This window comes from Anas platyrhynchos, chromosome 1 (assembly GCF_047663525.1).
Source record: "Anas platyrhynchos isolate ZD024472 breed Pekin duck chromosome 1, IASCAAS_PekinDuck_T2T, whole genome shotgun sequence".
Lineage (NCBI taxonomy): Eukaryota > Metazoa > Chordata > Aves > Anseriformes > Anatidae > Anas > Anas platyrhynchos.
This window is the reverse complement of record NC_092587.1, coordinates 195,641,963-195,654,819: the sequence shown is the minus strand read 5'-3', so window position 1 is coordinate 195,654,819 and position 12,857 is coordinate 195,641,963. Positions and strand designations below refer to the sequence as shown.

The 12,857-nt window shown below is 39.3% G+C and overlaps 1 protein-coding gene across 2 annotated transcripts; it reads right to left on the bottom strand.

The window, feature by feature from the left end:
- Window positions 1-321: 321 nt before the first annotated feature.
- On the bottom strand, window positions 322-12,823 carry FAM76B (family with sequence similarity 76 member B). Of its 2 annotated transcripts, none has more exons than XM_027467674.3 (10): window positions 12,648-12,823; window positions 11,710-11,774; window positions 11,543-11,597; window positions 9,799-9,954; window positions 8,676-8,872; window positions 6,700-6,747; window positions 6,420-6,500; window positions 5,613-5,748; window positions 3,543-3,644; window positions 322-2,897 (listed from the first exon to the last, which is right to left on the bottom strand). In XM_027467674.3, the coding sequence occupies exons 1-10, from the start codon at window positions 12,753-12,755 to the stop codon at window positions 2,808-2,810; spliced, it is 1,038 nt and encodes a 345-aa protein (XP_027323475.1). In that variant the 5' UTR covers window positions 12,756-12,823; the 3' UTR covers window positions 322-2,807. The 2 variants fall into 2 exon arrangements, with proteins under 2 accessions (XP_027323475.1, XP_027323483.1); XM_027467682.3 differs by having other exon boundaries at window positions 5,613-5,745.
- Between the last annotated feature and the right edge of the window lie 34 nt (window positions 12,824-12,857).

Genomic DNA, 12,857 nt, shown 5'->3' with positions numbered 1-12,857 from the left:
TCACTATTTCACTGGAATCACAATTTCACTGGATGTCTGTTAAAGCTTTTTTTTTTCCTACACTGAATTTTTTTCTTTCTTCTCAACAACAGGTTTCTACATATTATGAACCCGCTGTAGAAAAACAGAATTTTTCTTAAGAAATTAATTTGAAATTCTAATTTGTAATAATTTGTAAACAGCTCAAGGTGCATAATCTTCCCTAAGTATCAAATGCAAATGTTAAATTCTGTCTTTTTTTTGTGCCACAGTCTTAATTATTGACATACCGTGAAGGACTAACATGAAATACGAATTTATGAATGATTTTAGAAGGAGAGATTAATGTTTTGACAAGATTTTATTGTGAAACATCGGATTTAGAAAAGGTACAAAATGTCAACAGTCAGATGTGTGCCAGTACAGTATTTCAATAGTCTATACAAGTGGACAGCTGAAGAGCCTCACTGCAGAACGCGTATTTAGACATCCTAGCTAAAAGGGGGCCGCAATATTCACAGGCTTAAAATACATAAATAACTTGAGCCAAAATGGCCATTACTGGTCAACGCTAATCAACATCTGGAAACAGGCTAAAAAGCACAATACGTTACAACAACCTCCTTGCAGATCCACGTTTAAAGAACATCAGTTTATTAGGTCAATAACCTACAGCTCCAGGACACCATTTTCAAGATCGGAATTCAGCTGGCTAGTTTAGAACTTTAAAAAATTCAAGTTTAAAAATGAGGTTACGGAACAAAAAGAGCAGGTATTTAATTAGAACCAAATACTGTGAAGCCCCTAAAAGTTTTTGTTTTTGTCTGGGATTATAAAATCAATTACTTCTTACACAGAATTTCAGTTTGTTCCTTTAAAGTGTCCTTACTGCAGCTTGAACAGGTATCAAGAAGTTATTCTAATTTAAATATTTCAATTTGCTATGCAGTTTCATGTTTTAAAACCAATTTCACCAAACGCGGGTTGCCATTCACGTGGAAAAAAATAGTATCAAAATACTACTCTGAATTAACGAAAGTCATACATTTGTATATTAAAACCCAAAAAAGACTAGCATCCCAAAAGGATAGCAGCTTTCTCTAGCCTAGTTTAGAAATTTTAAAGAAGGAGAATTTATAAACATACGAAGTTGACTGTAGTGTATAAAAATACACGTAAACCATACGAAACAAGCTAGCATGATTTTTCAAATCATTCGCTAGCCTGTCACTGCTGGAACTTGTTTGAACTACTGAAAAGGCGTTCACAGTTGAGTTCATAGGTGGACAGCCAAGTAACTTTAGATTTCAGTTCTTTTATTAAAAGGCGCATAGCTTACTCTACAGTTAAACTTACTGAGCTACCAGTCAGTACCCAGAGCTGAACTAAACCTTTTACTCATGTAAGTCTACTTCACTTTACGCTGAGTTGTAACTCACCTCCCTGAACAGAGACCTTGGGGTATACACTAGGTTATGGTTAATAGAAATTTCTAAACATGACTGATGTCCATTAGGAGCAGAGTTAAAACTAAACTGATGTAATTTAGAATCAAAATCTACCCAAAAACGTTAAAACACCCTCCCTCTGACAACATACCCACTCTCCATTTCAAGATCATTAGTTCTGGCTACTCTTTTCACGTTGTCTGTCTTTACCAGGGGATAAGAACCTTGCAGTTCATTAAGAAGAGCAACCGTAATTTAAAACTAAGTAATTAAATCAGACAGTGGGGAATATATGTTTAAATTTGAGTGTATATCACTAATTAAAAATGTTACATTGGGGGTACAATGCCTGCCATGGACTTAAAATTATAGCATGGTGCCAAATAGAGAGATATGTAAACAAACTGCTAAACTTTAGTGTCGAAAAAAAACAACCAAACAAAAAACATTTATTTTTTTGTTCAGGATGTGTTTGGCATGAGCAGCACTAACAGAACTCTACACCTCACAGACGAGCTACAAAGGTTATCTAAAGCCAATACTCACTGTCCATGAATTAGCTAGCTCTTGATGCTGCTTCAAGCACTGCACTAGCCACTTTGATCTCTGATTCAGATTCCTCTGTACACACATTTATATTTACATAAAACATTTATTAAACATGATTTTAAAACATAAAAACCTTATGTACAAAATACCAACATTCCTATAAATAAACAGTTGGAGAAAGGCACTTGCAAGAAAAATCTACAGTAAATCTTACAAAAAACACGCTGCCTCTGTTACTGTACAATAGATACTCTTTCAGTAAATCCCTATCACAAGAATGTAAAACACTAATTACTTGTTATAACTAAGAATATAACCGTTACAGTTGTATTTACAAATACATATATGTCTTTTTTTTTTTCAGTTTCACTTGAGCACCATGATTTCCATTCTAAATTTGTATTTTGATACAAAGTAAAAGAACAGTTGCCAGAAACCAGTGTTCAGCGTCACTGCAGATTCATGATCTTTTGGCTGACATCCGTACAGTTTAAAAGACTCAGTTGCTGCTTTGTAAAAAGTACACCTAGTTTGTTATTGCATGTTGTCCTTTTAGAGAGAGCACTGCTATGTTCTCTATGCCATTTTTTAATACTATTGCTGGCAAAAGGTTTCCAATATAAAAAAAATAAAAAACATTCTTCAAGCCAGTTGAAGTATTTTATCTGAACAGTAACTAAAAAAAGCTGCATATTAATTATAAAAATGTGTAGGAAACATGCCAACTAATCTGGTGTGCAAAAATATTTTTTCGACTACACAGGATTTTAAGGGCTTCACAGAATTACTCAAATTTACGCTGAGTAGTAGACCCCACGGATAACCAGTTCCTCAAGGAGACGTTAATATACTCCCGCTTTTATCAAACTTTTTACCCTTTGACAATGCTGCAACCTGTTTGAGCAGTTCTCTGTTTTTGGCCTGCAATACAGATAAAAAAAAAAAAAAAAAAAAGATGTTTTATGAATTACTGTAAAGCCTCACATAGTAGTGTCATGCACTAATTTCCCATTGCATTTATGAAATTATCTTTCAAAACGTACATGCTAAGAATACTCGAAGATTTGATATGTATATTTCGTGTTTAACAGAACAGGCAACCACACTTCTTGCATAACAAAATTCAGTGTCTGAGGTATTGCACTGAACATCTGCTCATTCAGTGATTTGTAAGGCAATTAATTCAGGTTTTCTTCCTGTCAAAGTAGACACGTAGTTTAACATGAAATATTTCACTGTTGATTGCATTATGCTAAGCTGAAAAATCAGATCAACAGCACACTGACAACTGATGAAGTATCAGAGGACAGACAAAAAAAAAAAAAAAAACGTTTCAGAAGGTGCAAGAGGTAAGCCTCTACCTCTTCAGGTTAGAAAGCAATTCTTACAGTAAGTTTAATTTGCATGGAGATTGTTGACTGCAGAACTGCTTGCTGTACAATGTGTACAAACTTAAATGTAGCAACGATCATTCCAGACTCGGTACTATTTCATTGCAGTGAGCGAACAGCCTGATACCTAATTCCATTTGAAATATTGCTCGGGTATCGATAAGCAGCTACTTACCTGCAACTGTTCCACAGTTTCCTTGTGAGCTTTCTCCATGCTGTTCATTTTTGTCCTCAAGTTGGACTCCTGGTACTGGAAGTCTGCCTTCAGCTCTGTCAACTAAAAACATAAGTTCTGTGAAGATTCCCTGGACTGCTGCAATATGCCTTCTAATCAGTCTTTATGGATTATGGATTATTTGTAGGAAAGTATGCAACCAGAACTTCCAGGAAATTGTGCCTCCTTCCTGAGGGTCAAATCTCAGGGACCTATGGAAATGTCTTGGGTGTCTCATGTTTTATCCAGAAAGCCAAAAAATGCTAGTACAGCAGTCATTAAGCACTGATAGTGACATGGCGGAGATCTTGACTAATGAGTACTACAGAGTACTGCAGAGCTGGTGTACTGAGTTGCTGGTTTTGCCCCAAGTTATACATTTGAAAGACTTTTCTTTTGGAGCACTCCAAACTGTTCAAGCACCGTCCTTACACAAACCTTAGGACAAGAATGTCCCGCAAATCTGGTTCAAGACTGGTATTTGCAGACTTTTATCTAAGCAAGCATCTTTATATTTACTATTTCACAGTAAAGAAAGAAACAACCCCCCCACAATGCATTCATTTGTTGTAAATTTTTCACCTATGCAAACGTTCTACTGTATGCTCAGCTTTTCCTCCCCTGCCCTAGGAGCTGAAGAGACATTCTGAAAGTGAATAGTTCATGCCTCAAGGAGCCTTTAGGTTCAAAGATCTCAGAGGTTGAACAAACAGTTTTAACAGTGGGGATATTAAAATTATTAAATGCTCTCCCTATGGGAACAGCATAAATAAAGTTACTATGCAGAAGTAGGTGACATTTCCTTACTTAACCCTTTGCTAGTATTATCTGGTAGATGAAATTTAAAAATAGGTAAGTGAATATCCAACTGACTTGTGACCTTCTGTAGACTTTATAAGAGAGAGAGAGGTTTTAATGCTTGTCCTTTGAAGAAACTACCTAAAGAGCATCCATGACAGACTACTCATCTCTTTCACATTAACCATTTAAAGGCTTGGAGTAGCAAGCAGTTCTAAAACTTAGCAAGTATATTAGAAGAGTGATACTAACTAAAAAGGGTTCAATACCCTCCACAGAACAGACTGAAGTGTAGAAGTTCAGATACTGATCTGCAGCCTGAAAGTGAAAAATTTATTAATTTTTTTTACGAAGTTATTAATATAACTTCATAACTTACTCAATCCTGAATAGACAGTCTAGAGCCACCATTACGGATAGTGTCTTAAATCCATCCAGTTAAACAGATGGCAAAGAAATAAGCTCTAATAAAGGCTAAAAGAAGTATTATACATATTTAGAGTTATTTCTCTTTACTTGCCAGCCATTAGTTTTTTTGAAAGGTGAATCTCTTGTATGAGTTTCACTGTAGTCATTTGGGCCTAAATATATTTTGCTTAACTTCTGTTGACTGCCAGACATCTAATTCAAGCTTCTTTTCCAGTCACTGACCAAGATCTGACAACCTACACTACACATACACTAACAGTATTTAAAAATCTAAACAATCTTCATACATTGTACATGTACATTTGTACACCATCTCATGAATTATGGCTATAGTATCTTAAATTTAGAACTAAGCAAAAGCTATGCTAAACTTGAAATGCTTACTATTATTCCTCCTCTTATCTTGGGTGTCCATCAGCCTACAGAGGTAATTTGGGACTTTTGCTGTGATTCAATTTAAAATATCTAAAACACAAAACCTACTGTCTGGCATTTTATCTGTCACCCTTGACACATGCTGCCTGAGTAACAGTGGACCAGATTGCTATCTTCTAGGTGGCTGAAGTAAGGTAAGGTGAATTCCTCTTTGCCTTAGAGCCAAAACATATTCAAGATATAGTTTCACGAATATATATGATATATACGATATATATACTTGTCCTTTAAAAGGTAAGATCTGATTAGTTACTAGAAAAATAAAAATCAGATGCATTTTTTTTTAATCTCACTATTTTCACATTGTTAGGAGTCTACGAAACTGACAATAAAATGATAAAGTTCTCACTGAGCAGATGAAAAGTTTACCTTTTTATCTTTTTCTAAAATAGTCTGATCTCTTTGCTGCAGAAGACGTTTAAGCGACATTACTTCTTCTTTCAGCTGACTTATGAGAACAAAGTTGTCAGTTCCCCCACTGTCTGCTGATTGATTTATAGAGCTACTAAAAATAGAAAACAATAATTACTTGCAACATCAATAGTAAAAAACAGTTCATTTTTTCAAAGTTCATATTTGAAAATTAATAATTCCACAAATATCCTTAAGGACTAATGCAAAAAAAGTATGTACCTGACAGAAATGGATGCAACTGGCAAATTACCTTACTAATGGCACACATTACATACACCTGCAGAAATATAATTAAGTATTAGCTTTGAGGGGGACAAATACCTTTTGACTGAAGCAGCCACTTTTACATTCATTCCCACTGTTTGGTCAGAGACAGAATAAAGATTCAGTCTCACACTTTAAGGCCCAAAAGACTTATTTAGATACTAGGTTAACATTAAACAGTGGGTTCAACCCTGCACCTAATCTAAAAAAACAGTGATATTAGGGAATACTTTTTCACTATTAACTGTTGCCTTGTTATTTAACCTTTAATGTTGCCCCAAAGTGCCTAAAAGAAGGAATGCTGTGCCAGTTTTCTGCTAATAAAGTAATGTAGTTAACTGACAGCACTCAGATGCCACCCAATAATCTGTTTGGCTGGACAACAGTTTCACCTCCCTCATTCTTCAAACATAAAAAAAAGGAAAAGGAAGAAACTGGCCATAAGCCAGTGCTCTGTTTTGGTTGAAATGGCTCAGCTTTACAAAAACATAACTTTACCTATCTCCATTTGATGGCTTGGATTCCAGTTTGGGTTTTTTCTTTGGAGTTTCATTCTGAATAGCTGCAGAGGATTTATGGCTGAAATCAAACAAAATGTAAACCTAAAGCCTTGTACTATGTAACTCTCTAACAACACCATTTGGTACATGTAAAATAACTAACTCATGCTCCTAGCTGGAATGCTAGAGACTAGCCAGAAATGAAAGAAAAAGAAAGTCCTTTAAATAAAAATTGCAAGATAAATTAACAAGAAATTAACAAATAATATCATATTTACCTCTGTTTCCACAGTCCCTGATCTTGTTCTGGACTCAGACTGCTGATTCTGAAATATGTGAAATGTACTTGGTAACTGACCAAACATGCCATTATTTCTAAGCTAGTGTGAATGGTATCTGTACTTGAGACAAATTACCCCCTCCTTTTATTTTTTTTTGGTAAATTACAAACATTACCAATTTTAAAATTTCAGTTGGGCAGTTGTATTGCCTGTCATGCTCATGACAACTCTATTATGTCAGTATGCTAAAAAAAAATTATTTCAGCTATATATTCACACTACCATAAGATGCAAGGGGTAGACTTCAAGACTGACAGTTAAAGCTTTTTCTGATATTTCCCAATTTTTGTGCACTTCATATTGCTAATCTCGATATCAGCAAGCTGACCTAAAACAGCATTCTTGGGATTCCCATACTGTAATATGAACATTGCCTAAATTGGTGCTTATGTGGTGGCATATAAGCAATGTTAAGTTTCGGATCCCTGAAAATAACTTTTTCAACTCTAACGACGCGTTTCCAGTAATTTCAAAAGTAACTTTACTGAACAGCATGGGTGTAGGAATAATAAAATTTAGACTGCGTTGAATCAAATAGTTCAACGATTTTGTATGCCTCTCTTGTATTATTCTCTCACCTCAACAATAACTAAAATGGAGAGGGAAAGAGATTCTTATTTATTGGACCAGAAGCAACTGACCCAGGGCAGGCTACAGAAAAAAAGCTGCTAAGCAAGGAACATTAAGCGTATCTCTATACAGGTCATATTTTTTCATAACTCTTGAATATATTGGAAGCTCTATATTATAGTAAAGAGCTAACTTTTTTTTATTTAATCCTCACTACACCTGTCACATGCATTAAATTAGATGTTTTAACTTGTTGTAACTCAATTTTCAGTATATTAGAGAACAGAAACAGTACAATAATTGTCTGTATGACAAGAATAATTTTCTTCCTCAAGCGCCTAAAAAGTATTTTTTTTTAATTGAGAGTATTTACATTTCTCTTCTCCCCATTCTCAGTATTATTGCAGCTTATTTTGCTTCTATCTTTATGTCATGCTTAGCCAGACAAGTTTCAGTTAAAAACAAAAAAGCACTGGAAAAGTTAAGCTTGAGGAATAAAAAAGTCTGCGTGTCTTTTCATGACAGGGGTCATTACCACTGCAGCTGCAGTATTCACTATCCAACACTACATACAAAACAAAAGAAGATCTAAAGTTACGCTGCCATAAGCCTGTCAATGAAAATAAAAATCATGACAGCTATTGTACTAGCATAAGAAACATGGGAGGCATGATTTGATAGGGGGGGTATCTAAATTAAAGCTGGTATGCTGCTTAGACCACCAGCAGAGATGACACGCTGAGAAAAGTTGCAGGAGATTGGACATAGCTATTTGAAATGTTATCAGTGACAGTAAATGAACTGACAGCGTTATTTTCCTGTCTTCCTAGGACAGCCACTCACAAAATGCTTCTTACAACAGGATTTGATTACGAGTAGCAAAGAAATGCAAACTGCTCGCAGATAGAAGGCGATCCCATGCTTTTCCTGCTTCTCCATTTAACAAGGATGTGCGCACAAACAAGGCACAATGAAGTTACGGTGCAAATACATGCACGGTAACTGCATGCCACATAGCAGGAATTGCACAGCAACTGCTGCTTAGAAATCCAAGTTTATCCCGAAGTAACTTGGTTTTCTGCAGCCATCCTGCAGGTATCTTTCCTAGCCCTGCTACCTATTGTAAAATCAATTAGTCTGATAGCCACCAAGAATTTCTGGATTTGACTGACTTCTCTTCAGCCAAATTGTGAGAATACAAATGTTTTGACAGACCTCCTGTTCCTGCTTTTGATGCCATATTTTAAACCACATTTCTGATTTCCTTTACTTTGATCTCAGTACTAACAGCACACAGAATAAGAAGAGATACCTAAAGCTACTTTAATTATTGAAATACTTACTTATGATGACTACTGCTGTGACGATGGTGGTGGTGATGATGGTGGTGGTGTTTCGAATGGTGCTGGTCTTTCTCAGTAAGAGATGAAGATGAGGAGTTAGAATGTGAAGATCCTAGACTCTTCCTCTGTTCTTTTGTCTTCTGTAGCACTCGCTTATAGGACAGGGTGCAGAGCCAACACAACAACTTCCCATCAACCTGTTGGGAAATAATTCATACACGTTTTTTTCTTCCCCAGGTATACTTGCACTAAAATGATGCATTTCAGTATTACTGTTATTATTTGCAATTGCTTCAATTTGTGTGATAGCTTTGGGAAAAATCCAGACATCCCTTTGGTAGGAAACAGCACTGCTGTATCTCCAACATACGCGTGTAATTCTTTAATAAAGTGAAGCTTATTCCTTTTATTTTTGTCATTGGAAATTACGCTAGAAGGCAGTCTTAGCAAATATTGGATTTACTCCGTATCACAGAAGTGACAACAACTTTTATAAGGGGCAAATCATTTTTAGCTTAGACACCATGTAACCTCTCTCAACCCATGGTATTCCAGCAGAATCAAGATGTCCAGCCAACGTGTCACTTGTACCAAGTAAATTCTTCTGTAAAAACTGCACTAGTCTTGGGTTCGGGCAAGAGGCTTTTGAGGTCATTTCCTCAGCACCTTCTGAAATGAGAAAGTGGGACTCACCAAAACTATTTAAGAAAACACAGAGAGGTGAAAAAGAGTCTACCTCTCTGGTGCTGTATTTTAAGGCAAGGCAGGCAAATGGGAAGAGGCAATGTGACAGAATCAAGTTAAGGGCATACTAAGAGGCAATGAATAGAGAAATACAAAAAAAAAATCAAAGCACCAAGAACTATTCAGCTGCTCTGCTCCCAGCGGCCACTGTCAAGAGCATTCTTAAGCCTACTTAAAAAAAAGAGTGATTTAATTTAAAATAAAATAGCCCTGTAGTGAATGTAAAAATTGCAAGTTAATGAATGTAATTCAAATACTGAAAAGCACGGCATCTTTAATCTAATATTAGTGAACTCGAACACTCCTGTTCATCTTTCTTTTATGAAGCAGGAACATCTTTTGTCAACCTAAGCCACTGCAGCTCTGGAACAAAGCCTACCTTCCTTCTTCCCTCTTCTTTCCGATCAAAAGCACACTGCTGCTTGCACTGTTCACACGTTTGAGGTGGGCCATACTTCTTTTCTGAGTTGGTGCAACGCTGACATTTCGTGCCAATAAACGCTGCAATAATATTACAATACTGACAAGGCTTGGGCTGGAAAAGAAGTAAGTTGAACTGAGGTTAGTTCACTCCAGAAACCGGAAAGCATTAACGCAGTTCATTCCGATCACACGATGCTTCTAAACTACTATGGGTTCGTATGATATGCCTTAAAAAAAAAACTTTTCTCCTGCCTTTTGTGTCTTTAGTAATAACAATAATAATCCTTCAAAGATGAAAAAACACTCTGCACTTCCCATGAAAGCTCACGTACAAAATTAGCGAAAGAAATACTTTTTGATTGCTATACCCATCTTTTTTTTTATATATTTATCTCTCTGTTTTACTACATTACTAAACAAATTACTTAAATTTAAAAGAAGGGTAATCAAGTTATTTTTAGACTTTGGAGGTTCTGAACACATCCCTCTCCACTGAACTACTCAGGGATGTGATAGCCCTGCACCTCCAGGATGTGTATCTTCATCTCTGTGATTCTGTAAGAAACTTAAATAAAAGGAAGCAACAAAAAACGCCCTTCAGGCACCACTGGGACAGATAATCAAGTTTCTGATTAGACAGTAAGCCAGAGTAATACAGTGGTAGAAAATAAAACTCCTGACAGTTTTCATAGGTCAGAAATAGCTGATTATCTTCCCTGCAGTTCCCTTTTCTTGATGAACTACCGATAAAACATTGCTGGATCTGCCCTGTTCTTAATTGCACTACATTTTAAGCTTTTCAAAGAATGTTCTTTGTTCAGTTTACATCATTTACATTCACCAAATGCCTGACTACATACCAACAGCTGTTACGTTTCTCCACTAAGCTGAATTTCATCTAGCGTGCTTGATGTCAAGTATGAAGAAGTTACGGGCTTTTGTCTCCCAAACGAGATTATCCTGATACCTTCCCTGAACAAGTGTCTGCAGGGCACTCAGCTACAACGTTCATATATTAAAAAGTTTAATTTCTCTAACGGAACCCAGGCTGAAAATTCAAGATGGGCAAAATGCAAAGTAACAGGAATAAAGTAAATCTTTTCTACTCAGCAGCTTAAGATGATTAACGCGCATCTAAAAATTGAAGACTTACATAATATGAGCGATGTGGTATGATTAGATTTTCCCATTTACCACTCATTAAGAACACAGGCAGCTAATAGTCTTCCTGCTGTCAAGCGTGCATTCATGAGCATATGCAAAGGACTACTTTACATGCGTAAAGTGAATTAACATTGTTTTTGCTGTGAATAACTCCATTGCAGTTATTCATAACTGTTAAACCACACATAACCACAACGCCTTTAAGTCTGAAAAAACAGAAACTGTGAGCCGTAAAGGAAACAAAGAGCTGCCTGTAGTTTTCATCACCTTTCCAGAAGCTTTTGTTATTTGGTTCTGAAAGCTGTTTAATTATAGGAGGCAAATGGACCTAAGGTGTACTTTTAGAGATGGATGGATCTAACAGGAACTTTTAGAATTGAAAGATGGAAGGGCCTAAGGTGAACTTTTAGAAATGTGAGAGGGATGGACCTAACCTGAACTTTTAGAGCTGAGAGAGGGATGGATCTCACCTGAACTTTTAGAGCTACGAGGCGGCTGGACCTAACGTGACCGTTCAGAACCGAGAGCCTACTCACCGTTCCGAACTGCTTGACGTTCTGGGCACACTTCTTGCATATGGTGTTGGTTTTGCTAGAAATAAAAACATACAGATATTGAACCAGCCCCTGGTTACTCACTCACGCTCTGTCCGTGGGTGCTGATAGCAAGGACCAGGCACCCCAATGCCCCCCAGCCCCAGTACCTCTCCTGCTGGAACTCGGAGCGGCAGTAGGTGCACTTCACGACGGGGTGTGCGATGCGGCACTCCTAGGGGTGGAGAGAAAACACCGGGGTCAGCTCCTTCTGCTGGGACACACACCTGACCTCCCTTGATTCCTGGCCTCCCCTGGGTCTCAACCTCAGCCAGGTGCTGTTGTCCCCAGGATCCTGGCCTCCCCCTGCTCAACCTCTTTGGAGTCCTGGCCTCTCCCTGGTCCTGATCTGCCCTGGATCCTGGTCTCCTCCTGCTTGACCTCCCTTGAGTCCCAGCCTCCCCCTAACCTCAACCTCACCTGGGTGCTGTCCTTCCCTGGCTCCTGGCCTCCTCTGGGTCCCAACCTCCCCCTGGTCAGATTCCCTTGGGTCTGAACCTCCCCTGGGTGCTGTCCTCCCCTGAGTCCCAACATCTCCCTGGTCAGACTCCCTTGGGTCTCAACCTTCTCTGGGTGCCGGTCTGCCCTGGATCCTGGCTTCCCCTGGGTCCCAACCTCTCCCTGGCTGGACTCCCCCAGGTCTCAGCCTCACCCGGGTGCTGTCCTCCCCTGGATCCTGGCCTCCCCTGGGTACCAACCTCCTCCTGCCCAGCCTCCCCTGGGTCTCAACCTCACCCAGGTCCTGCCCTCCCCCTGCTCAACCTCTCAGAGTCCCGGCCTCCCCCTAACCTCAACCCCCCCTAAATCCTGGCTTCCCCCTGCCCACCCTCCCCTGGATCCCAACCTCTCCCTGGTCCTGATCTGCCCTGGATCCCGGTCTCCCTCAAGCCTCAGCCTCCCCCAGCTCCCAGCTCCCCCCTGACCCCCCTCCCTTGGGCCTCCCCCTCCCCTAGGCCTCCCCCCCCAGCCCCAACCCCTCCCCGCCTGCCCTCCCCCTGCCCGGCCTCCCCCCCACACACACACACCCAGTGGCCCCGGGCCTTCTCACCTTACACAGCTGCTGCCCCTGGGACAGCTCCTCGAAGGGGTAGCGCTGCGTGCACTTGGTGCAGGCGTACAGAGCCGGCCCGGCCGCCTGCGCCGCCGCCGCCGCCATCCGCGCCTCACCCGGCGGGGACGCGGGGCCCGCACCCGGACCGGGGTGGGGGGGGGCGGGAAGCCCGGGGGGCGGTGCCCCGCGGGGCTCGGCCTGCCATTG